This window comes from Dreissena polymorpha, chromosome 2, assembly GCF_020536995.1.
Source record: "Dreissena polymorpha isolate Duluth1 chromosome 2, UMN_Dpol_1.0, whole genome shotgun sequence".
In the NCBI taxonomy this organism is placed as follows: domain Eukaryota; kingdom Metazoa; phylum Mollusca; class Bivalvia; order Myida; family Dreissenidae; genus Dreissena; species Dreissena polymorpha.
Genome location: NC_068356.1, coordinates 126,339,809 through 126,366,685, shown reverse-complemented (window position 1 = coordinate 126,366,685; position 26,877 = coordinate 126,339,809). Strand labels below are relative to the sequence as shown.

General features: G+C 37.3%; 2 protein-coding genes across 2 annotated transcripts in view; one reads left to right on the top strand and one right to left on the bottom strand.

Moving 5' to 3' along the window:
- The window catches only part of LOC127868906 (short transient receptor potential channel 7-like), a 31,221-nt gene extending 26,196 nt beyond the window's left edge, over nucleotides 1-5,025 (top strand). Inside the window, exons 16-19 of the mRNA XM_052411058.1 lie at nucleotides 244-303; nucleotides 2,113-2,242; nucleotides 2,454-2,624; nucleotides 2,756-5,025. Coding sequence (XP_052267018.1) covers nucleotides 244-303; nucleotides 2,113-2,242; nucleotides 2,454-2,624; nucleotides 2,756-3,183 — 789 coding nt within the window. The 3' untranslated portion in view covers nucleotides 3,184-5,025. The remainder of the gene's footprint in view (nucleotides 1-243; nucleotides 304-2,112; nucleotides 2,243-2,453; nucleotides 2,625-2,755) is intronic.
- A 2,279-nt stretch (nucleotides 5,026-7,304) lies between these two features.
- LOC127868907 (E3 ubiquitin-protein ligase ZNF598-like) lies at nucleotides 7,305-25,516 on the bottom strand. The gene is made up of 6 exons (XM_052411059.1): nucleotides 25,246-25,516; nucleotides 22,674-22,913; nucleotides 21,004-21,215; nucleotides 19,403-19,629; nucleotides 18,267-18,372; nucleotides 7,305-16,487 (listed from the first exon to the last, which is right to left on the bottom strand). Exons 1-6 carry the CDS (start codon nucleotides 25,402-25,404, stop codon nucleotides 14,549-14,551), a joined length of 2,883 nt encoding a protein of 960 aa, XP_052267019.1. The 5' UTR covers nucleotides 25,405-25,516; the 3' UTR covers nucleotides 7,305-14,548.
- Nucleotides 25,517-26,877: the final 1,361 nt, after the last annotated feature.

The window sequence follows — 26,877 nt, the reverse complement described above, 5'->3', positions numbered from 1 at the left end:
CCATATTAATATAATCTAATGATATGTTATGAACTTATGACCACATAAAAATAACTGAGATTTAGTTCATATTTACTAGTTAAATACAGTTGTTATATAGTACATAGATGTCGTGCGTGTTATACTAATACAAAGTCAATTTTTTGTCTTGAATGGCAAACACCAGCATGGTCCTATGTTGTGTCAATGTTCAGTGTGGTAAGGTGTCCAGTGTATTTGGTTGCAATGCTGGTTTGTTTACAGGCCGACTGCGATCATGACCGTGCGGACAGCAGCGCCAAGTCCAGTAGTCAGAGCCTGCAGGTACAGCTAGTTGTCTTTCTCCCCTTGCGAACGCTCTCTGGTAGGCGTGATTGCTGCCTTGCTAATGCCTAGGTCATTCATCATACATTTGCATGTGTGTCTCGCTCTGATAAAAAACGATCGTAATGCACGTGCGTAGTATGGTCCCATATAAGCATGTGCCGTCCGCACAGGCTAATTAAGGACGACTCTTTCCGCTTTTCTTTTCTTTTTTTGTGTGCCGTTTGTAAGAAGTCTCTTCATAAAATCCACTTTGGCAGAAAGTGTTGTGCCTGATAAGCCTGTGCGGACTTCACATGCTAATCTGGGACTACACTTAATGATTATGCATTAAACCCCGTTTTCCCAGAGCGAGGCTCATAGTTTTGTGAATTTGCACATATATCACAGCATGCGGCGCTTATTACAAAAGATACTCGCTCTTTGTAAATTGTCTTTACCAAAGAATACGCACGGCTTAACAGTTTGCCCGACTTATACACTGGTATTTGAACTGGTTTATTGCATGTTGACCGCATACTAGTTTTAAGAAACGTTAGTGAAGATTTAAACAGGTAAATGTAATACTGATAGCTCCTTCGGTTTGCGTTGCACAGCAAGTCACGGGTTAAAAAAAACGTGCTTGAAGATACGTCAAATTAGGCCTTATATGTACTAATTAGTTTTTTAGTAGGAATACAGATTCAACGATCTACGATTTAACTCAAACTTTTTCTTAAAGAGATGTTATCTTTATGTTGTATTAGCTGTATTGGATACCGCATAAATTAAGAACTTCACTGATTTGTACTCTGAACAGACTCGTTTTGGCACACACAATGTTATTTTCTTATTTCTATTATTTTAGGTTTTAAGCATGTACACTAAAAACGGTATGCTTCATTAACATTTATAATGGAATGCCTCATTTACACTGATAATGGGATGCTTTATTTCGCTGATAATGTTATTTACACTAATAATCGAATGCTTTATTTACACTGATAATGGCATGCTTGGATTATACTGATAATGAAATGCTTAATTTACACTGATAATGTAATTTACACCGATACAGGAATGTTCGTGCAAATTAAATGCTAAATTTACACCGATAATGGAATTTATACTGATAATGGAATGCATGATTCACACTGATAATGGAATGCATTAGTTACACTTATACGCGAATGCTTCATTTACACGGATAAGGGAATTTTTAATTTACACTGATACTAGTAATTGAATGCTTCATTAACTGTGATACTGAAATGCGTCATTAGCACTTATAATTTGGAATGCTTAAGTTACACGGATAATGGAATTTTCATTAATAATAGAATGCTTCATTAACACTGATAATGGAATGCTTCATTGTAAAATGTTATGTGCATGTATGTTTTTGGTTTGGTTTTGTTTGTACTAACCAATGCGCCTATAAGTTATTGTGATTGATAACGATCTTAAAACATATTTTCTTAAAAATTCAATTGCAACTAGGTATCGTGAAGGATATGGTTTTCGTAACAATGTGACAGGACCTATGTATGTACAAATGAATTGCGCTCTGATAAAACGGGGTTGAATCCATTTGCGTAAAGTGTCGTCCCAATTTAGCCTTGCAGTCCGCACAGGCTAATCAGGGATGACACATTCCGCCTAAACTTGATTTCCGCTAGGAAGAGACTTATTTTAAACGTAAAATACAATTAAACGGAAATTGTCGTCCCTGATTAGCCCTTTCGGACTGTACAGGCTAATACGTGACTAAATTTTACACACATGCATTTAACCCCATTTTCGCAGAGCGAGGCTCGTATGTCTTTCCAGAGACGCCGTGAAACTGTGTGCAAGACGCTGGAGTTAAAACCAGACGACACCTCCTACAGTGACATTATGCAGCGTCTCGTCAAACGATACCTCTTCAAACTGGAACGAGCGAAGGATGAGATTGAACGATGTATGGAGTTCTCTTTATTAGACATAATGACTATCGTAGATAGATTCATATGCAAAGGCGCAATGGTTTTAATCAAATTCAAATGGTACATCATCGACGTCTCCTATATAAGCACTTTTTTTGCATGTATTTCTGTTGTATTGTATAGCATTACAAAGAAATATGCGTCAATCAAAAGCAAAAAAAATCACTGTTTAACTGGGTTTTTAAGTGAAAGATGGAGCAGCGAACATTCAGAACATTCGTACCGAGGAGATAGAACTAATTGACGACGACGACGAACCGCCGCCGGTGCCGGAGACACCTCGAAGAATCCAGTTCGACCGTACGTACGACAAACCCCAGACCATCAACGAAGATGATGACAATACGTTCAACAGAAGTAAGAACAACGACTTCCCTCGTTTTCGTTTTGTTGCTTACACATTTAAGTTCGAATTATTATACGTGTTGGTGTCAAAGTAATGATTGTGTAGGAGTTCTGAATGTTGATTACCAATACATATTTTGCAGATACTCGAAACTCCGTTCGAAAGCGGAAGGGTGGCAGTCGGGGGCAGGGCAGGAAGATATCTCACAGCGCCACCCAGATCGCAACCACACTCGCCATACCGCAGCTGGACGCCATTCAGCGACAACAGAAGCTGCTCGACGTCCGACTGCAGCACCTGCAGGCCAGCAGCAAAGAAAACAACAGGATCATTGACGACGTAGATTTCCTAAGACGAGTGATGACCGAAAACCAAAAGGCCATGTTTAATATTATCCACGCGTTGTCAAACATGCAGAGCGAGATCGGCTCCCTGGTGAAGTGTCTGTCTCCGCAGGCGCCCACTCCACCGCCGATTTCAAACGCACACAGCGCTCCGAACTCCGGCCCCCGACAGTCCACCGGCCGGAAGAGGCCGAGCCAACCGGATGATGAGGAAAGTCGCTTCTAAATCATGACACATAGAAACGAAGTATAAGTGATTAAAAACATTAAACACATAATCCATAAATGTATACACGTACATGCGGATGCTTTTCTAAAGCAGCCCTTTTCAAACATTAGCTTACGATAAGATACTTCATCACGATCGGATGCTCTAGCACGTGGAGTTGGTACGGTTCTATCCTTTTGCACGTGACAATGGTGAAAGTGGTTTGCATAATACCTATTACGCGGTTGCGCGCATGAATATGCAGACGAACAACATTGATTTTTAAATTATTTTTATGTGTAAGGGCCCACCTAGATGAAATCGAAATAAAATATGACTCGTTTCACCATTTCCACGTGCAAAAAGATATCATACCTAACCCCAAGTGCTAAAGCGTCCGATCGTCATGGACGAATTATTTTCATCGTGAGTTTCAATAGAATGTAGTCAAATGATCACATGTACAATTTAAAATATGTACTCATAACTGAGATATTCAAGTTTGAAAGGAGTTGCGTAAGAAAAGTACGCGCACTTTATTTTCTTCAAATTGTATCTGTACCAGTTTTGTTATTGTGGTATTGTTGCAAAATACAAAATTAATTTAAATATTGCGTCTCAGCAAATTGGTCCAGTATTTCCGAAAATCAATGTGTACAAATAAATCATGGATCGTATATTGTTGCTAGAGAGATATTAATTTTTGGATTGCTTGTAACCATCACTGTATTTAAGTTTGAGTCGTATAAAGAATTTTTGAGACTGTAGAATCAAGCGAACATGTTTAAAGACAAAGCGGAAACATTTGAACATCGAAGAATTGATAACATGACACATTTATGTAATTGTTGCATACACTATATGAAGATATTTAAAGAATTCTATCGTCATCACAAAAGATACAAAACATGTCAAACAAATAATCTCGTTTGTAATAAAATTTTATAAAAAAAACAACAACATAAATTAATGATCTACTTAACGAGAATATTTTTGCAGAAAAAGAACAAATAATGTACAAAAATAAAATTCATAGAAGAAAGCTTCTTTTAGGTCGATGGAACTAAGATCCTAAAAATAACAAAAGCTCAAGTCACTGTTCTAAGCGAATCGTTTTAAATAACATAATATACAGCAAGTAAGTATGATGCAAACTATGGGATTGTGCAACTGAAGTTGCAATGTGCTTATATGTGTGCCACTATTTTTAAAAAGCAACACAACATATTCAGAAAGATGGAGTTCTATCAGTGACACACATTTGTGTAGAAACGCATATTTGTTTATTAAATTCCATAGTGTACCGCAATCAATTGAGAAGCGTTCTGGGAAAACTGGCATTAATGCATGTGTAGTCCGCATAGACGAAACTTTCCGCTTTTATGGAAATTTTCGTGTAAAGGACGTCTCTGTTATGGCGGTAAGTGTCGTCCTTGATCAGGACCGCACAAGCTACCTAGGACACTTAGTCATATGCATTAAGCACGGTTTTCCCGCAACGTGACGCAGTTTATGACTCTGTAAACAGTATAAGATACAGAAATCAAAATGAAACTACAAAGAAACTTTTGGTCTTGCAGAAATTGTTATATTTTTAATTTAAATTTCAACAATACAGCAAGTTCAGCGATACTTTTGCTGCAAAATAATATGACGTATAAGGTTACAAAAATCAATTTAGCTTTTTAGGGCTGAAATATGACCCCAATACATAACAGCAGTTTAACACAATACATTCTATATCATAAAAGTATCAAATTTACTCAGCGCTACAGTGCGTTTTGCGAGTTGAAAACAAAAGATTTATTTCTCGTTTAACAAACATAATAGATCAAAGCAATAAAGAAATCTTAAACACTTTACTTTCTTAAACGTTGTTCTTTGATTATTTTGTCTGCGCCACACTGTAAGGTCTGTGTACGGAATGTACGATACTGTGAATGAAAACATGGGGGCTCATGAGATTGAACGAGTAAAGAATAAATTGTAAAATGGGCTCAATACCATCTCAGCTGCAGACACCACGTCTGAAGGTCGTCAACAGGCTTGCAGATGACTTTGGGAAGGTGGAATATGGAAAGCAACCACCTAGTTTGGAATCAGAGAAAACACAACCAAAGATTCTGGTGAGCATAGTAGACAAAAGCACAGTTATCATATCGGAAGGAAGGTCAATTGCTACACAGACCGACACAACGAATGACGAGGACACACGAGGCAATGACGACATTGGAAATGACAAAGTCAACCATCAGAATTCACCTATCATAAAAGCAGGTTTAGAATATGAACATAATACAGACAACGAAGAAAAACTGGCACCGCGGCAAGCATGGGAAGAAAGACAGATGCATTCAGTAAATGAAACGATTAATGAAGACACAGATATCGATTTAGATGAAAAGGGCGATTGGTCAGAAGATGGCAAAACACCATTGCCAAGTTCCAGTGCTAAGGTCAAACGTAATGATCGGTTACCAACACCATACGAAGTTCCGTTTGAAGACATGGAATTAAGTCGATATGGAAAATACAAAGTTCGATTGTCAAGTGATAGTGAAATGTGCATCCTTTCTGCATTAACGTTTCTGGAAACGGGAGACGCGGTAACGATTGACAGAAGCAACCAAAAACTGAAATTTGTTGATTCAAAGTTTCAATTTATTTCCTCATTCGAGCTTCCAGCCAAACCTTGGGCGGTGTGTGCACAAGGCTCGGATGTGTACGTCACAATGGGTAACACTCAAATACAACATTTTACAGTTGCTGACATGGTAATTGAATATGTGAAATTAATAGAAATTAAAGGTCGGTGTTTAGGAATATGTACATTTTGCGATCATTTAGCTGTCGGACTTCAAGTTGGTGAAATACTTTTACTTGACAACAAGGGAGAAAAACATGGGTACATCAGCTTGCCTGAAACTACTGCTGGGCGTCCGTGCAATCCCTGGCATATGTGTACTTCCGGTGAACACAACCTGTTTGTCACGGACTCAGACGCTGGCGTAGTTTTCTGCATTAGCCGCAAGTCTGAGGTTTTGTTTAAATTTACAGGAATGAGTTCACCCAGAGGCGTGGCAACCGATAACATCGGGAATGTACTTGTTGTTGGTAGAGATAAAGAATCGGGTGCTGTTGTAACTCTGTTGCACAAGGATGTAGAGCTACAAAACATGCTTCATATCGAGAAACAGTCGGAGCTCAAGTCTCGAACTCTGATGACATGGGAGGAGCTGGAGTTCGTGCCCTACTGCCTCGGTTACAGACGTGATGGGGTCGTGGTTCTTGGTGGAATCCAAGAGGCTTTAAAAATAATGAAACTGACATGACAATATATTCTTATTACTTGAAACAAGTGCCTTTCCTAGTGGGTTTTTTTATCTCCGAAAGAATAGCACGTGGTCAAATAATGTGTCTGATAAATGTAAACCAGTTTATCGCATGCTGAATATAATTTCCAGAGTAATATCCTATATATCCGTCGGTGTTCAAGTGTTTAGTTCGTGTACATACGGTGGCATAGAGGGGGCAATGTAAATAGTGTATAAAGCAGCATCTATTACTTCGCACGCGAGTGTAATTATTTTCGCAAGCAATAGCCATTACGTGCGCACAAGATAGCTATGACATGCGCGCGCGAAAGTTATCACAAGCATGCACGATAGCTTGCATGTGTATAAATTTAGTAAATGACCAATGAATCTTCTCGAAATTAACTTTTTTGTTACCACCGCATTGAGCACTGCGTGGTTTCTTTAACGTGTGTAAGAGCTAGTTACACTATTACGGGTGTAGTGATAGCTATTACGTGCGCAAGTTACATATATGACGTGCACACGCGTTAGCTATGACTTTCGCACGCGATAGCTTTGACGAACTCACGATATAACCCCTAACCCCTTTTATCACCAAATAACCATTTGAAATATGAAAGCGCATATAATAAATAGTTCTAATGATACTTAACAATGACGAAGCGAAACAGAAGAAAAACAGGGAAAAGCAATGTCTCCCATAATTTAGTCGGGGGACATAATAAGCCCCTATCCCAAACACGTTTATTCTGTTACACGACGTTAAGAATGTTTTCCTCCCATGCAATGTGGAGATTTTCCAAAGGTATCAAGAACACAATGTTAACATTTAGATTTAATCCTTTAACTACAAATACTACACATCAATATAATAAATAAAGCATCATTCAAAACCAACATCTTTCTGAAATGCGTTGCAAAACATGAACAAGAGGGCCTGAAAGGCCCAAAGTCGCTCACCTGAGATAACAAGATATTATTGGGACAAATCTTCTGACCAAGTTTCACAAAGATCGGAAAATAAATGTGGCCTCTAAAGTGTTAGTTTTACTATAGCCATATAAGGAAAATCCCCGCCCCCTGGCAGCCATGTTTTTCAACCAACCGGCATCATTTTTTAACTCATCCAAGATATTATCGGGATGAATCTTCTGACCAAGTTTCATGAAGATCGGACTATAAATGTGGCCTCTAGAGTGCTAACAAGATTTTACTATAGCCTTATATAGCCATATAAGGAAAAATGCCCCGCCCCTGGTGGCCATATTTTTAAGGCAACCAAAACAATTTTCATACTCATCCAAGATATCATTGGGACAAATCTTCTGACCAAGTTTCATGATGATCAGAAAATAAATGTAACCTCTAGAGTGTTAACAAGGTTTTACTATAGCCATATAAGGAAAATAGCCCCGCCCCCGTGGTGGCCATGTTTTTCAACCAACCGGCATCATTTTTGAACTTGTCCAAGATATTATTGGTATGAATCTTCTGACCAGGTTTCATGAAGATCGGACTATAAATGTGGCCTCTAGAGTGCTAACAAGATTTTACTATAGCCTTATATAGCCATATAAGGAAAAATGCCCCGCCCCTGGTGGCCATGTTTTTAAAGCAACCAAAACCATTTTCAAACTCATCCAAGCTATCATTGGGACAAATCTTCTGACCAAGTTTCATGATGATCAGAAAATAAATGTGACCTCTAGAGTGTTAACAAGGTTTTACTAAAACCATATAAGGAAAAATGCCCCGCCCCCGTGGTGGCCATGTTTTTCAACCAACTGGCATCATTTTTGAACTCGTCCAAGATATTATTGGTATGAATCTTCTGACCAAGTTTCATGAAGATCGGACTATAAATGTGGCCTCTAGAGTGCTAACAAGATTTTACTATAGCCTTATATAGCCATATAAAGAAAAATGCCCCGCCCCTTGGCGGCCATGTTTTTCATGCAAACGTAACCGTTTTTCGAACTCATCCAAGATATCATCAAGACAAAGCTTCTGACCATATTTCATCAAGATTGGACAATAAATGTGGCCTCTAGAGTGTTAAGGTTTTACTATAGCCATATAAGGAAAAATGCCCCGCCCCCTGGCGGCCATGTTTTTCAACCAACCAAAGATATTATTGGGATGAATCTTCTGACCAAGTTTAATGAAGATAAGACAATAAATGTGGCCTCTAGAGTGTAAACAAGATTTTACTATAGCCATATAAGGAAAAATACCCCACCCCTTGGCAGCCATGTTTTTCAAGCAAAGGTTTCCATTTTTGAACTCATCCAAGATGTAAGTGGGACAAATCTTCTGAGCAAGTTTCATAAAGATCGGAAAATAAATGTGGCCTCTAGAGTGTTAACAAGGTTTTACTATAGCCATATAAGGAAAAATGCCCAGCCCCCTGGCGGCCATGTTTTTCAACCAACCGGCATCATTTTCAAACTCGTCCAAGATATTATTGGGATGAATTTTCTGACAAAATTTCATGAAGACAGGACAATAAATGTGACCTCTAGAGTGTTAACAAGATTTTACTATAGCCATATATAGCCATATAAGGAAAAATGCCCCGCCCCTTGGCAGCCATGTTTTTCAAGCAAAGGTTACAATTTTTTAACTCATCCAAGATATCAGTGGGACAAATCTCCTGAGCAAGTAATATGAAGATCGGAAAATAAATGTGGCCTCTAGAGTGTTAACAAGGTTTTACTATAGCCATATTAGGAAAAATGCCCCGCTCCCTGGCGGCCATGTTTTTCAACCAACCGGCATCATTTTCGAACTCCTCCAAGATATTATTGGGATTTATCTTCTGACCAAATTTCATGAAGATGGACAATAAATGTGGCCTCTAGAGTGTTAACAAGGTTTTACTATAGCCATATAAGGAAAACTGCTACGTCCCACGGTGGCCATGTTTTTCAACAAACCGGCATCTTTTTCGAACTCGTCCAAGATATTATTGGGATGAATCTTCTGACCAAGTTTCATGAAAATAGGACAATAAATGTGGCCTCTAGAGTGTTAACAAGATTTTAGTATAGCCATGTATATAGCCATATAAGGAAAAATGCACCGCCCCTTGGCAGCCATGTTTTTCAAGCAAAGGTTACCATTTTTGAACTCATCCAAGATATCAGTGGCACAAATCTTCTGAGCAAGTTTCATGAAGATCGGAAAATAAATGTGGCCTCTAGAGTGTTAACAAGGTTTTACTATAGCCATATAAGGAAAAATGCCCCGCTCCCTGGCGGCCATGTTTTTCAACCAACCGGCATTGTTTTCAAACACGTCCAAGATATTATTGGGATGAATCTTCTGACCAAGTTTTATGAAAAACAGACAATAAATGTGGCCTCTAGAGTGTTAACAAGATTTTACTATAGCTATATAAGGAAAAATGCCCCGCACCTTGGCAGCCATGTTTTTCAAGCAAACGTAACCATTTTCGAACTCATCCAAGATATCATTGAAACCAATCTGCTGATCAAATTTCATGAATATTGGACAATAAATGTGGCCTCAAGAGAGTTAACAAGGCAAATGTTGACGCCGCACAACGGACAACACACGACGGACAGAAAGCGATCACAAAAGCTCGCCATGAGCACGTTGTGCTCAGGTGAGCTAAAAATAGCAAGAGCCTTAACAAATACACAGAACCAGGCTTTTCTCTGTATGTCTTGAACAGTTGAATTTCCTGAATTGAATTGAACAACATTTAGCTTCAAAAATGCACAAAAGAAGGCGCTTAAATCAATCAACATGTTCTTACGACTATTAATCTGCACTTACATGTAAATGCATACAAAATTCACTTAAACGAAACAATACATCAATATATAAAAACAAGAGGGCCATAGTTCGCTCACCTTTTTTTACAAGGCCTTGTTCATTGCATACCGATAGTTGAAATTCCGTACTCTAGAGCATATTAGATTGGTTCTCTTCTGTTTACTTTTGCAGTGTTAGCATATGATTTATTCTGATTGAGTACTGTCCATTTGCATGGGTTTTTTGCAATGCAAACATTTGCAAGTAATGCTAATTCTACATGTGTTTACAAGTTTTTTTTTAAGATTTGGACCTAGAAATGTGGCCTCTAGAGTGTTTACAAGGTTTCTCTATAGCCAAATAAGGAATACTGCCCTGCCCACTAGCGGCCATGTTTTTCAACAGACCTGACCCATTTTTACTCAAGCAACATATTATCAAGACAAACATTTTGACAAAGTTACATGAAGATTGGGCATGAAATGTGACTTCTACAGTGTTTACAAGGTTTTTCTTGTTTTTTACCTAGTGACATAGTTTTTGACCCAGCATGACCCAGTTTCGAACTCAATCGAGGTATCATTGGGACAAATCTTCAGACCAAGTTTCATGAAGATCGGACAAGAAATGTGGCCTCTAGAGTGTTTACAAGGTTCCTCTATAGCCAAATAAGGAAAACTGCCCCCCCCACTGGCGACCATGTTTTTCAACAGACCGGAACCACTTTTGAACTCAACCAACATATCATTAAGACAAACATTTTGACAAAGTTACATGAAGATTGGGCATGAAATGTGAAACTACAGTGTTTACAAGGTTTTTCTTTTTTTATGACCTAGTGACCTAGTTTTTGACCCAGCATGACCCAGTTTCGAACTCGATCGAGGTATCATTGGGACAAATCTCCTGACCAAGTTTCATGAAGATCGGACAAGAAATGTGGCCTCTAGAGTGTTTACAAACCAAATGTGGACGACGGACGGACAGACGACGGACAAAAACCGATCACAAAAGCTCACCTGAGCAATCAGGTGAGCTAAAAGCTCAATATGCACTTAAATGACAAACTTTAAAAGAAAACCATATGTTTGTACAGCTACACCTTTAACAAACAACTCATTAAGGACAAATACCATTTAATTCCCAGCCCAGAGAAACATTACAAACATGACTCCTAGAGGCAACAATAAAGTAAGTAATTTCTGAATTGTAAAGGTTTATTTAATGAAATAACATGATATAACAAAAACAACAACAACCAAGAGGATCATGATAGCCCTCAAGCACTCATCTAAGTTCAAGAAACACCAATAGTCAATAACTTGACCCTGTGACCTAGCTTTTGACCCCTTTTAGGCCAGATTCAAACATGGCCTTAACATTGTCAATATATACATTCTGACCATGTCTCATCAAAATTTAGTAGTAAATGTCTTAGTCTTAAGAGATAACAAGGATTTTAAGAATTGAGATTGTCCCCTTATTTCTGGTAACAAGTGACCCTTATTCAAAGATAGTTTTAGTTTAAACCTATTTATTTTAGATATATTGCATAGAAAGTCTAAGGCTTATTTGAAACGCTCTTGAGTCCATTTCCTGGGACTTGAACCAGTAATTGGTGTTTATGGGGTAAATCTACAGAACGCTTTCATAGTGGGAATCAAACCCGTGACCTCCCGATCGCTAGGTGGACACTATATCCACTACACAACTGCGACCTGTAGATTCAGGCAAGGCTTCTCTCTATATTGTCTGAAGGAGTTTCATAAAGGTTGAGTCACAAATGTGGATTCTTGAGTGGTAAAAGAGTTTAACTAAGATTTGACCTGGTGCCCTTGTTATTGGAAGCACTTGATCTGGATTCCAACTATGCTCGGATATTGTCAAGCTAAGAATTCTAAGCAAGTCTTTTCAATCTTGGAATAAAAAGTGGCCTCTCAAATGATAATGAGGCAGAAGTGGACATCCTTAATACACAACAGATGACGCATGACAATGGACTAAGGAAATAGACTGAACACAGTAGCTTACCTTGTGAACTTCATGCTTCAAACCTAAAATAAATGATCTATATGCGATACGGAGTATCCCTAATTTTGATTTGAGCCTCCCTCTGCCTAAATTAATGCTTGTGCTTATTAAAGTGTAGTCCCAGATTAGCCTGTGGAGACTACAAAAGCTTTATAAGGGACAACACTTAATGCGAATGCAATAAACATGTTTTTCAAGATCAAAGCTGATTTGGAATAACTATGATGCAACTATTCACATTTTTCCTAAGGGACACATTCACATAGATTTCACTAAGGCAAATTTTCAAATTCCAATTTTTAATGTGACCGCACAGGCTAATCTGGGAGGGCATGTAATGATGCACATTCATTAAACCCAGAAAAGGGCTAATTTTTGCTTAGAGGGGCCTTTTCACGTTTTGGTAAATTGACAAAATTAATTTTTTATTTCAGATTCGCAAATTTTTGTTGTAGTTTTATTTGTGTAGTGATACTTGTGAGAAAACAGTAATACTGAACATTTGCCATGCTCTAAAATATCCATTATATGCATTTTTTGACCATTTAAAAACATCAAAATTATAAAGCGTAGCAACGCGAAACTATTGAATAATTTGGAGAGTTCTGTTGTGGTCATTATATTTTGGGATACTACGAGGAGTGCTTATATAAAGTATAAAATACATCACTCATTGTATGAGCACGGATGGCCGAGTGGTCTAAGCAACAGACTTTTACTTCACAGGTCAGTGGTTTGAGCCCAGTTGAGGGTTACTTTTTTTTCTTTCTTTACTTTTATTCTTGTATTTCCACTGCAGCTTTTTAGATCCAATGTTTATATTTATCAAGATAAAGCATTTAATGACAAACCTCAACACCTGCCAAAATCTGTGAAAAGGCCCCTTCAAATAAATGTGCAGTGTTTGGTAGCAAGTATCGTACAAAAATTCCGCACCTGCTGTTTTATGTTGAAATTGTGCTTTAAATTAAATAACACTCAAAATATATCTGCAAAACATAACATTTGCCTGCCCAACATACATGTACCTTGTCATGTAAACCAAAACAAAATCATGTTGAAATTTTTCAATAATATTCAAAATAAAAACACAAGAGCCCTGATGGCTAATAAGGGCTCATCTGAGTTCAAGTTTTACAATTTACAACAATTGTATAAGATATGACCTTTTGACATTGTGTTTGAATTCACATTACCCAGTTTTGAACTTGATCTAGGTAAAATATTTTCAATGATTTGTATGGTCCCTCAGATTTTTTTATATCTCATATCAAAATTGTTGTTTGCCCACTTTTGAACCTGCAATTTTTTTTCCTTTCCATCTCATTCAGTTGTTCCGCTTACGGATGTGTTTCCCTTTTGATGAACACTTGCAGTATTTTCTAAACACTGTTACCATTTTAAACTATTTTAAGTTAACCTATAAATGTGCATGCCATTGTTTCTCCACAAGTGTAACCAGGGTGTCTAACAGGCCGCACTTAATACAACTGATTGGTTTGAGAATGTAGTCAGGCATGCACCATCTAATGTTGCTATGCAGACATGTCCCATACACCACCATTCCCCAAAATGTTGAAAGTTAGGAATCTTATCCAAATTGACAAATAACAAAATGGAATTGCATTAATAAGAAACAACCATTATATAGTACATGTATGTAAGAAATAATAAAGAATATATGTGTTCTTTCCATCCTGATATTAATTTTTTCTATGCAAACAACAATAATTTATAACAGATTGAAAGTGTGTTATGTAACCAACATTGTTGATTGGAGTCTAGTCTATTCGCAAAGAACAAACAGTTAACCAGATTATTTGAAACTGAAAATGACAAGCAGGGTTTGACTTACATGTAAATTGATCCAAGTCTTGACAGAATAATATGCATATTCTGCATTACTATGTGTGCCACTCTATACTATTTACAGATATGGTATATTATTGTTTTGAAGATGTTGATAGGTTAACATATGAAACGTACTTATTTTAACTATGTTGAATACTTTAACAACAAAACAATAACACTGATACAGCTCTTGACCTCTATGCCAAATATGTTTAAGAAAGACCTTAATTAAGTAAATCACAATGATCAATGTAATCAGAAGAGTGCAGTACAGGGTAAGTGACTCGTTAAAACAAATATGCTTAACATATAAAGAGTAATTACATCAACTCATGCATTAAATTAATTATTCATCTAATAACACTTTAAAACAATCATCAATCAGTTGACTACACGTCATGCAATCACTTTGATCTAACCCAGGTTGCTGGCCTGACGTTCACTGCAGAAGCTCTGTCCGATACGAGGGAGGGGAAGTCATCCTGCAGGTGATGGGTGGACACGTGGGGGTGGTAATCTCCCCTGACAAGCACCTGACCACACGTGTCACAACACAGGAACCCAGAGTTCACACTCGTACCTCGCTGCTTGCTCGTCCCCACACTGTTATCAGCTGTGAGATCTGTCATGTGAACATCCAACAACTCTCGTTGTTTACTAATATCTGGCAACAGAGCCAATAGCTCTGGAAATATGTCATCAAAATTAGCTTTCCCCAAAACATTAGTGCATGCATGGTAATACTCACTAGCATCAATATCATTTTGGCGAAATTTTCCTGAGATCATTTTAAAGTCCTTGAAATCATCTGTATCACCAGCACAAATGGACCGAATTTTGCCTATCAAGAGTTGATTGCGGTCCTGAAAATCATTTGGCTGGGTGTAATCCTTTGCTACACTAGGGGACACCGCTGTGTCAGACTTGAAAGTTTCCTTGGAGACAGCTGATGTAGACTGGATGAAACCGGGAGGTGGTCTAAAGGAATTGGTGTGACCTAACCCTGGGGGTGCAGACTTGAATGCTGTTGATTTGGCTGCAGAAATGAAACCAGGTGGGGGTTTAGGTGCAACAGTGGTTGCCATCAATGCTGGAAAGTCAGTGTCCTCAACACTTAGCTTTGTTGATACTTCACCGTTTCTGTTCTCATTCTCTTGTTCAATAGCAGCAGTTATATTCTTTACAATAACTTCCTCATTTCTTGACTTCTCTAAGAGTTTTTCTATCTTATCTTCCTTCTTTTTACTGAAAGGTGGTGTAGATGGCTTGACTGATTGGGTAGATGGCTTGACTGACTCGGTAGAAGGCTTGACTGACTGGGTAGATGGCTTGACTGACTGGGTAGATGGCTTGACTGATTGGGTAGATGGCTTGACTGACTGGGTAGAAGGCTTCACTGACTGGGTAGATGGCTTGACTGACTCGGTAGATAGCTTGCTAACAACATGTGAATCATCCTGGCTGACAGTGGTTGCCATTAGAAGACCAGCAATGTCATCTAGGGAAGAATTGTTTCTTAAAGGTGCAGTTTTTTCATCTTTTATTTCAGTCAATTTGTCCTTTTTCTTCTTCTTCTTTTGATTTACCTTACTAGTATTATCATTTGTATTGCTATTTGGTATATTTACAGGACTAAGTCTCTCACGATAATCATTTAGAGATGGAGCTGGATTTTCAGACTTTTTAGATTTTGACTTGCTTTCTTGCTGCATTTGAGAATTACCTGCTCTAAACCAATTGGACTTTAAGTTTGATGGTTGTCCCAATGAAGGGAAATCACGGGCACTATGTTCTATAACAGAAGTAGGAACTTCTTTTACATGTTTCTTTGATTCTGATTTAGGTTTAGTATTTTTCACCCAACTAGACGACACAGGTGCTTTTTGCTTTGTTGACGTGGGCAGCTCTGGAAAATCATCTTCCTTTGGAACCATTCTGTGTGTAGCACTTTTGTTGTGCTGTCTGGTGTTATTGCTATTTTCCTGTCTGGCCACTCGTCCCTCCAGTGCAGGGAAGTCATCCAGGCCTCCATGTTGAACTGTGTGCTGGGTTGCCATGGCAAACCTGTCTGCGAGGGTCACCTGGTGTGATGAGCCTCCGTCAGGGGAGGGGACAGCACTGCTGGATGTGAGGGGCAAAGCAGAGGTTGCTGGCCGCACAGGGGCTGGGGGTCGCGAGGGGGCAGTGTCCCCAAGGGTGGGAAAGTGCTCCTCACTGGTGGAGAACTGCTGCTCCCTGGGACCACTCTCTTGTACCCCTCGGGGGGAGTCCTTACTCTTCATGTCTGCCTCTGACATTGTACTCAGTGAGGCCTGAATGGCTCGATCTAGGTCCCGTTGTTCCCTGCAAGAAGTACAAAGGCCTGATACAGAAACCACAATGGCAATCTATCAATCTGACAAAAATACAACTACTGGAAGATCTTTTTTTCTTGAACACATAGTTTGAAACTTAAAGCCTTATTTATTTGTTTATCCAGGAAGTTTACTTCATCCTTCAAGCACAAGGGTGATTTTCTGTTGGTATCTTCTAATTACAAAAAAATGTTGCTTATCAAAGTTATTTCAGTATTTGCTCTGACCCACACGCCATGAATACAAGATGAGTGCTTTTAATTTGGGCTATTTTAAGAGCATTGGGGCTAGAGACCCCCCCCCAAAAGCCCCAAATGGACCTTTTATATATATATATATAATATTCAACAAGTAATATAATGTCTGTCATTAAACCTCTCTTCCTGGGTAAGAGGGCGTCCCAAAACTTAGAGCAAATATTTATGCCAGTAGCTGAAAAATGCCATACTATTGAAAACAAGACTATTGCCAAGCAATAAACGTTGCCTACCGGCTCCACCATTGTCAGAATTTTTATTATTTTTTTATATTTGTTGCCATAGCAACCAGAATTTTTGATGTAAGAACAAAATGAAATGACGTGCATAATGTCCATATTGCCATCTATCCATGTTTCAAGTTTTATGAAAAAAATGAAGAAGAATTAAAGTTATCGCAGGATCCAGAAAAGTGTGACAGACTGACGGACTGACAGACAGACTGACAGACACACAGAGCGCAAACCTTAATTCCCCTCCGGTGAAACCGGTAGGGGCAACTAGACATATGTTTATCTGACACTTGCCCTCCCATCCCACCCATATTCCAAATTCGTCTCAAATTTCGACTGAAGTAAAAACCAAAACATCCATAGCCCACTGCACAGATTCACATGATTTATTTGAATAGCAGTTAAATTGCTTTAGTTATATGCAAAACAAGTCCAAAAAGCTTAATTGTAAACAATCAGACAATAACATGTTAAATTAACAGTCAATGTCATACAAAACTGCAACAAAATATCTTGGTACACAAGTTCAAAGGCTGATAAATTTGTTTTTAAAGATTCATCACATCATATATGACTCACATATCACAAATATAATCGGATGGGGCGATACGAATCAGACTTAAATATTTCTACCTGTGTTGTTTTCAGGGCAACCCGTGGGTGTTTTGGTTGTCAGAGCAAGTAGGTATAACATAAGCGGTAAAAAAAAATGCAGAATTTTACAGAATATTTTCAAGGCTTAGTGTTGTAGTTGTGTTTGTCTTTTAACACCATGACAGCAACCAATTTATTAATTTGCTCACTTAATTGTTTGAAGATGACTTTTATTGTTTTACAAATCAACCTTATCTAAGACATCAGTGATTTTTTTCCTTCTTTATAAAGTACCGGAAAACGGCACATTCCCAATTAGGATAAAACTACAAATTACCCAATTGCTGTAAAAAATCCTGATTTAGGGTTTCCAAAAAATAAATAAATAAAATGCAATATTTAGTTGGTTTCCCTATGCAGCTCTATGGTTTGAACCAAATGAATATAATATTGACAGCTTGACAATACTTCGCTATAAATTTTTAAGTATTTGGGAGCGAAAATCAAAAACACCAATTTGCCAATTCAGGGTTTTTCACACACATTTTCCCAATTGAGCTGGTACCGGAACTTTTCCCAATTGGACAACAAAAAAATCGCTGGACATAAACAGCTTGAAATAATAATTCATAAATATCTTAAGTTTTGAAAACTATCTAACTGTACAATATTACAAACACATACCTCACATTCGAGGTATTATACTTTTCAGACTTGTTTCTCGCAGCATTTCTGCCATCTGACTTTCTGTTTGCATCGACGTGTCTACCTTCATAGTCACTCCTACCACCTGTAACACACATAGGACATTATAAACATATGTCTTGGGACTAGTTGTTCAACAAAATTGGGAAAATTGGGCATAATAGCCTCTGCAGTCAAACAGGTTATTAACCTTTTACCACTTACAGGGCTTTTTTTCCTTCTTAGAGAATGGCCGTGGACGGCCATTTCATAATTCAAAATTACCATTTGATTTAATAGTTTACATAAGCAAGACAAGATATTGACAGCGGTTAGGCTTTTCTATGTCTTATCCGTTTACAAAGCCATTTTTAGCATTCTAATTGGGAAAGGGTTAAGAGGTGACACTTAACACTAAAAATGGATTTCCCTAAAAAGAGACTTTCTTCAAACAAACATTCCATTAAAGCAGAAAGTGTCATCCCTGATACATGCATTAAGCCAAGTTTTCCCAAAGCTGGGATTAATTTATTATAAAATTGGTTTAATGAATTCTTTACATATTCAAACATGCAATTACACATCCTGTATACCATATAATATACACAAAAATTCCAATCATAATGTAAATTCTGCAAATTGTCACCAAAACACACTGACAACGAAGCGAATGATTAAAGTTACACGCACATCAAAAATAACAAGACTATTGCCAAGCAATAAAAGTCCCTTACTGGTGAAACTCCACCATTTTCAGCAATATTTCTAGTCTATTTGTTGCCATAGCAACCAGAATGCTTGACATAGGAACAAAATGAAATGACGTGCATAATATCCATATTGCCATCTGTCCATGTTTCAAGTTTCATGAAAAAATATGAAGAACTTTTTAAGTTATAAATCCCAGGATCCAGAAAAAAGTGACAGACTGACAGACGGCGCAAACCATAAGTCCCCTCCAGTTTCACCGGTAGGGCACTAATAATGCATTAAATGCACAAAGATATATGTTACTATGTATAAACAATAAATACATCCTCCTTGATACTATCATACAAATAATCAAATCAATATTATGTTTGATATATTTTACAACAAATTACAGTCAAGTATAATTGAAGCAAACTTCCCATTACCTCTAGCCCCTCGACTGTTGGGCCTTGGTGCAAAGTTGAAGTCTATGTTCAGTGTTCGTTCCTGCTTAGCCTGCGCACGCGTCTGAGCCTTGCTGTGGTGCTCCACCTGGTGTGACTTGAGGTCGATGTCCGAGCGGAAGGCGTTCGTGAACTGCGACCCTTGGCACTCACCCTCCTCACACAGGAAGTGATCTGCATGGAAATGATCCCGCAGAGCCGGGTAGTCACTGAAATAGTGGAGAATAAATAAAACTCATTCAGTGAAAACAAAGCTTAATGTATGTGTTAAGAGATTTGTTCCTTCTTTATTCAGAAAATGGGAAGGCACTTTCCCAATGGGGAAAAACCTATTTCTTTTTTTATAGAAATCAAATCCAACATTTGGTTAGTTTCCCTATGCAGCTCTATGGCTTGAGCCTAACTAAATATAATATTGACATCTAGACAACACTTATTTATTAAGTACTTGGGAACAAAAAATCAAATACACCAATTTACAATGTGAAGACTTCATGATACAATTTTTTCCAATATCAGGGTTTTCCTACGCAAATTTTTCCCAATTGGGCTGGTATAAGTACTTTTCCAAAGTAGGCAAACAAAATTGCTAGTGTTTTATCCCAGATTAGTCTGTGCAGAACACATAGGCTAATCAGGGAATAAACTTTCTGCTTTCATTGAATTTTCCTTTTAATAAAAGTCGCTTTTAAACGAAAATCCAGCATAGGGCCTTAGGTGCAGTGTCATCAAGGATCCATGATTAGCCTGTGTGAAGTGCATTAACCTAATTTTCCCAGAAAGCAACTCAAATAAATAAAAATCTCAACATAATGATCTGTTAATTAAATAACTTTTCACATCATAAAGTAAATGATGACATACTTTAATTCATGAATGCGATACAACACTGAAAATACAATACAGTGAAATGTGTTAACTAGATAACATGTTTTCACGGTGCCTGTCTTCAATAAACTGACTTCAATAAGAAGAGACTTCCGTTAAGCTAATAGAAAACAAGACTATTTCCAAGCAATATGGTTCCCATCCGGTGAAACTCCATCGTTTTCAGCAATATTTCTAGTCTGTTTGTTGCCATAGCAACCAGAATTCTTAATGTAGGAACAAAATGAAATGATGTGCATAATCTCCATATTGATATCTATCCATGTTTCAAGTTTCATGAAAAAATATGAAGAACTTAAAAAGTTATCGCAGAATCCACCATTTTCAGCAATATTTATAGTCTATTTGTTGCCATAGCAGCCAAAATTCTTGACGTAGGAAAAAAATGAAATGACGTGCATAATCTCCATATTGCCATCTGTCCATGTTTCAAGTTTCATGAACAAATATGAAGAACTTTTTAAATTATCGCAGGATCCAGAAAATGTGACAGATTACAGACAGACAGAGCGCAAACAATAAGTCCCCTCCGGTTTCACAGGTAGGGGACAATAACATCCACAAGTATCATCATTGATTAGCCTGTGCAGACTGCAAAGACTTATATGGCACGACAATTAAAACACAAGCATTCGGTTAATTTTCCCAAAGCAATGCTCATTATGTAAAAATCCAAGCAAATAAAGTCCACTTACTCATAGAAATCTTGAGAGCCAAGACTTTCACAGAAGTGACAGTAGAAGTGATCCTTGCGAAGGTGTTTGTAGAGCTCATCTTTGTCCAGATATCTCTCTTCACAGAAGTGACACAGGGGATGTTCCTTGTAGGACGTGTCGTCCTTGTCACCCTGACGTCGGTGAAGAGCCAGCAGCGGTCGGGTATACACCTTCCTCTCTCCAGTAAATATCTACAATAGAAAGGCATTACAACTATTAAACATTCCAATATGAAGCTAATCATCATTAAAGCACTCCGGCTATTGATCTTGCTAAGAAACAATCAAAGTGGCGTTTGTTTTTATGTTTTCTATAAACTGCATTCTAGTTAAACAAAAAGTTGGTTTTCCTGATCTACATACTGTAAAAACTCCCTCATAAATCTATCTGCTCATACATGGGCCCCCCCCCCCATGTTTAAAAATGGTTTAAAAATTTGACATCATGTGTGGCGTGCGAAATTCGCACTAACCCGAAGGGTTTTGGCTTGTGAATATCAATATAGTTGTGCTAGTAAGAAATTTTACTTTTATAGTATATATGTGTATAAGAATTTGGGCTATTACTTTAAAATCTGAATTTCGCACACTGCTTGTGTTTGTGCACTTAAAAAGTCCGGAAAAAATACAAGGCACTTTGAAAATCAGTGTGAGTAAAATTGTGACACCATCAAATTCATTGTCTGATTCTGTGATGCAACTAAATTGTTTAACATTTTAATTTCATTATTCAAACTTGATATTATAGAACTTTAAAAAAGTATTACTGTGCAATTTAATAATTAGTTATCAGCCAACAAAACACTGGGCTATTATTTATGATAAATGTGTTTAAGAATTTCTTAAACACATGCCGCGTCGCGAAGGCCATTGTTAGAAACTGTACAAGAAGTTTGTTAATCGGAACATATCAGTTTTTCTCTGAAAATCCTAGATATATGTATTCTTTGTTTCCATGTTTGGGCGGAGTAATAGCGGCAAATCTAGAATCAACTTGCGTAAAACACATGTTCAATTAACCAATAAATTCCACCTCCATTCTCTGCAATAGATTGAAAAGGGGAGCTATGCCTGTGCTGTAACTAAAATGGACGATTGCCTTTGAGTATTAAACACACGATTGGTTCAGCATTTTGATTGCTTGACAAAAGAAGCCAATTTTTGTAGGCGAGAAAGATGCTGCTGTATGGCTTCAGACAGGAAGCTGCTTTCCATTCATATGTGATTATATAAATTGGCGTCAATTAAAATACGACATTTTGCATTGTTTTCTCTACAACAACAACTTCTACAACCATTACCGCGACGACACAGGGATCAATCTACATCGATTTTTAAAAATTATTTTTTAATCAACCATCTCATAAGTGGAGACTATAATTTTGAATAATGTTTGGAGGACAAAAAATCTCGACTTATGACTGCATATTTTCGGTAGGATGACAGAGTGTAATTGTCAACTGCCCTTTGTTATTCCACAATAGTGTATTGAATTTATTAATGATATCACATTAAACTACAGGTTAATTTAATTATATACACCCTTCGATCTCTCGTTTATGCAATGCAACAAAACCAACCAATTTATATTTTTTACTTGTTCAGCAGTATTGAGCAAATACGGGTAAATGGGTAATAGATTTTAGTAACCTTAAGTGCAATGCACAGGTCACAGTAGAATAGAGTATGCTCGCGTCTCATGTGATCTTTCAATGCCCTGAAGGACTTCTCTGGCTTGGCATCCTTGCACACTGAACAACGATGCTCCAGTAACTTGCAGCACATCTCCTGAATCTGGCTTGTCTCAAACTGAATCTTCAGGCGCCTGTCAGCTATAAACTTCCGAACTGGCATTTCATCAAACTTCTCTCTTTGAACAAGAAAGAAAACCTGAAATATTGTATAAAAAAATCATATTCTTTTTTATTTCGTTCTAGTCTTAGAATTCCTGACAACGTCATGTGCATAGTATTAGTAAGAAACCTAAGCAACCAATCAGAACGGCCTATGTTATGAGCACCATTGTACATGAAACAGATTAATTCGGGTAGGCATTGCCATGGGGACGCTGGGGATTAGTGGGAACACAGATTCAGGGTGCAGTTAAGCCTAAGATAAGGTACATGTATATATGGATTTTGTAAAATCCAGGACATTTGACAGATTTCTGGGACTGCGGGACACGTTCTTCATTTCCGGGACAATACCAGACAATCTGAGACATATGACATGTATGCTTTAAACGAAGTATTCGTTGCTATGTCCAAGATTACACATTTAACTATAGATTGACATAAGCAAATACATGTTTTTGTATTTGTTCACTTCCAAAATCGTATGTATTCATTAAGAGGGACGATACAACGTTAGACATCATTCCCAATCCAAATGGAAAAAAGTATATATTTTTCCCAAATGGGAGCTAAAAATTCCCAATGGAACACATTTTTTTATTTTTTTTAGATCAATATTTTGTTCATCTCCCATCCATGTAAGATCAACATTAGTAAATATAATACTGGACAAACTTGTATCCTCAATTTTGAAGCATTTGTTAGCAAAACAACAACAACACTTATTTCCCAATTTTAGTCAAAACGTCACGAATTTTCACAATCCAAAGGGGCCCGGCCCCATTCCCAAAATGGAGAAAAAAAACACAGGCTAATGGAACTAACTGATCAGCCAAACCAGTGCCACAAATAGGACTGTCACGATACGCCGTGAGCGTACCGCGGTATATGGTGGTACGGCAACACTGTATCACCGTACGTACCGCGATATTTTACAGAATATGTATCTGTGAAGAAAACAGCAGAATAACAAGTTTTACAAACTTTATTAAACTCAATAATCAGAAAACACTTGTATCATAGTATGACTAGAAACTGTAAAAGAAACTGTAATAAACTTGATAGAAGTAGTCATTGTTATTGTTCGCGTCTTTTTCTAAAATGTCCGCCATGTTGTTTACAATAGCTGTGACTACGATCTGTGTAAATCGACAATTCAAGGGCATGTTCAAAATGCGGAGTCAGCGGGCCCAGTATTGAAAAACCGTAGCGTTCTGACTCTTCCTCGACTTATTCAGAATCTTAAGATAACATGATTCAGAAGTACCATGCTTTGAACGATCGATATACTAAAGAAAGAAAATAAGAAATAGAATAAACATCTTTTGGATAATTATGAACTTATTTGCAAAGGAAATCTGTCCCTAATTCCAAAAAAGGTACTGACCCATACATCGCCGTATTTTAAACGTGAAAGTTAAACATCTACAAGTGGAAGCGCTTGCTTGACCTGGATATTAACAGATTATTTATTTAGCCCTTTTGAATCGCTTCTATATTTTTCAAAACGATATCTATATCAAAATAATTATGTAATGTATTTATATCTGTGCTAATATAATAATATTAAAAAAACCGGTGCGGCAACGCCGTACCGCGGTGCGATTTTTTTCACGACATGCACCGCGATATACCGATATACCGGTGATTCGTGACAGCCCTAGCCACATTAACGACACCATGTCAATTAAAAATCTTAGTTTGTTGCAGTTAAAAGTTACATGTTAAATGCACAGAAAGCAGAGCGAATGATTATTAAATTCATTATTCACATGTTTTTATCACAGGTACTTGAAACAAATTTTTGGTCCTTATATATATAATAAGAGTAAAGGTACCCAACGATGATTTCACAGGTGTATTGAATAACACAATGCAACAGCATAAAAGATCAAGGAGTTTATGGCAAACTTCTTGTTTAATTGTGAACAATCGACCGAAAATCGCCTTCATTCATTAGTGACAGCTGGACGTCTGGAATTACACACTTTGATTTTGGGGTGCTATTTGTGAAACTTTTGGCTGTTTTGGACATACTTGGACTATTTTCATCAAATAAAAGGTGTTTTATCATAGATGGACGCTTCCTGCTGGCAACCACAACGACATATGTGTGCATTGTTTGATCTTTTATGCTGTTGCATTGTGTTATTCAATACACCTGTGAAATCATCGTTGGGTACCTTTACTCTTATTATATATATAAGGACCAAAAATTTGTTTCAAGTACCTGTGGTTTTTATTACCTTTTGAAATAAATGAATTCAATAAAATTTAATTGGCAATTCTTTTGTGGAACGAACAATTCGTATCAATAATGATTGTGAATAATGTGCTGGTTATTTCAAGTGTAGATCTAGATAACTTACCTCCGGGATGTCAGTTCGACATATCGGGCAGTAGAATTGCTCACACAGGGCCCTCATACGTGTTGAACATTTGAAGCAGATGGGGTGATCACATTTCCCTATTGCAAAGACATCTATGCTCTCATGACAAACTGGACACTCGTTTTCGCAAGATTCCATGGTCTTAGATGAATACTGTAAGTATATTTAAGTTATGTAACAACTGTATTACACGTATGTCGGCTTTTTAAATAGGAATGTGTGGCCAAAAATAGTTGTGTTCAATTGTTGTGCAATATGTACATGTAGACGACGTCATCAGTATAAGTGTACCTGATAAAGATTTTTAATATATCGACATTTTTCCACAAAACACATGCATAATTATAATAACTTAAATATATTATACAAAAAAAACAATAAAATAACAATGTAATAATATTTAAACAAAAAATATTGAAAAAAGAAAAAAGTACCGGATATCTGTTAATTCGGTAAATCAGAAATCTTGGAAAGTGTAGAACCCGGATACGAATGCGGGCTCATACGGCCCGGGCTCCTTCGAAATAACTAAAAAAACTCGGACATATTCGACCTGAAATTATGTATTCTTATATATAAATATATCTGTATAGAAAATGAAAAATAGTGACTTATCTGAGATATTATGTAATGCTTTTGATTTCATTTGTTTTCCGTTAGCTAGTGACTATAATTAGATTCGGGCATTGCACCTGTCAATAACACCCGCAAGGGGAGTAAGACAGAATATATAGATAGATAGATAGATTGTTCATACACAGACTTGTTTTAATTAAGCCTTCTTAATTGTGATTTTGAATTGTTTGGTGACTTGTATTGATTATTTTTGTTCGTGGGACATAAACCCACAGAACTGTCGCGATGTAAGGATATTTCGTTGCCTGTTTCAATCACCCATCACTCGAGTATGTACAGTTTTGTTAAATTGTAAATAAAGTTTTTCTACATTCGAGATTTGTTTTCTATAAAGATTCCCTGAACTGTCTGCCTAAAACATGGATTTGATTCAAATTGCTTTTGTTCGAGTTGTTACTAACGTCCTCAAATAATTTTCAGATCGTAGAAAACAATAAATGTGTGCAATATCAAAACTGCTTAGTCCTATAAAGAGGTTTCAAGTTACTTCGCATTTGTAATCGATTTATAGCTCTATTTAAATACGTGCAGAAGTGACTTTCAATTATTCGAAATTAATACAGGTTACCAAACAACTAAACAATTCTCATATTGATTTATCATTTCAAACACAAGGCTGATAATGAGAAAGCATTTCAAACAAAATGATATAATGAGTAATCAATTCGAACAGATGGCATACGGACGGAAATCTAAAACGTTATGCAATTGATCCATTTCCACACTGGCAAATATTGACAACTCTTGCAGTTGGTCCGTAAAATCCACTACACTACCTCAGTAGTCCATTAACCGATAAGTCACCTTTCTTATTCCCTACCCAAAGCTTGCAAATCTTGTCGTGTAAATAGGTCTCCTTCCAGCGCCGGTGTCTACACAATTTTCCTTCAGAAATCATAGTTTCCTGGGTGGGGATAAAAGACGCCTCTTCATATGGAAGCACAAGCATCAAATGAAAAAGACAAATTCACTTTA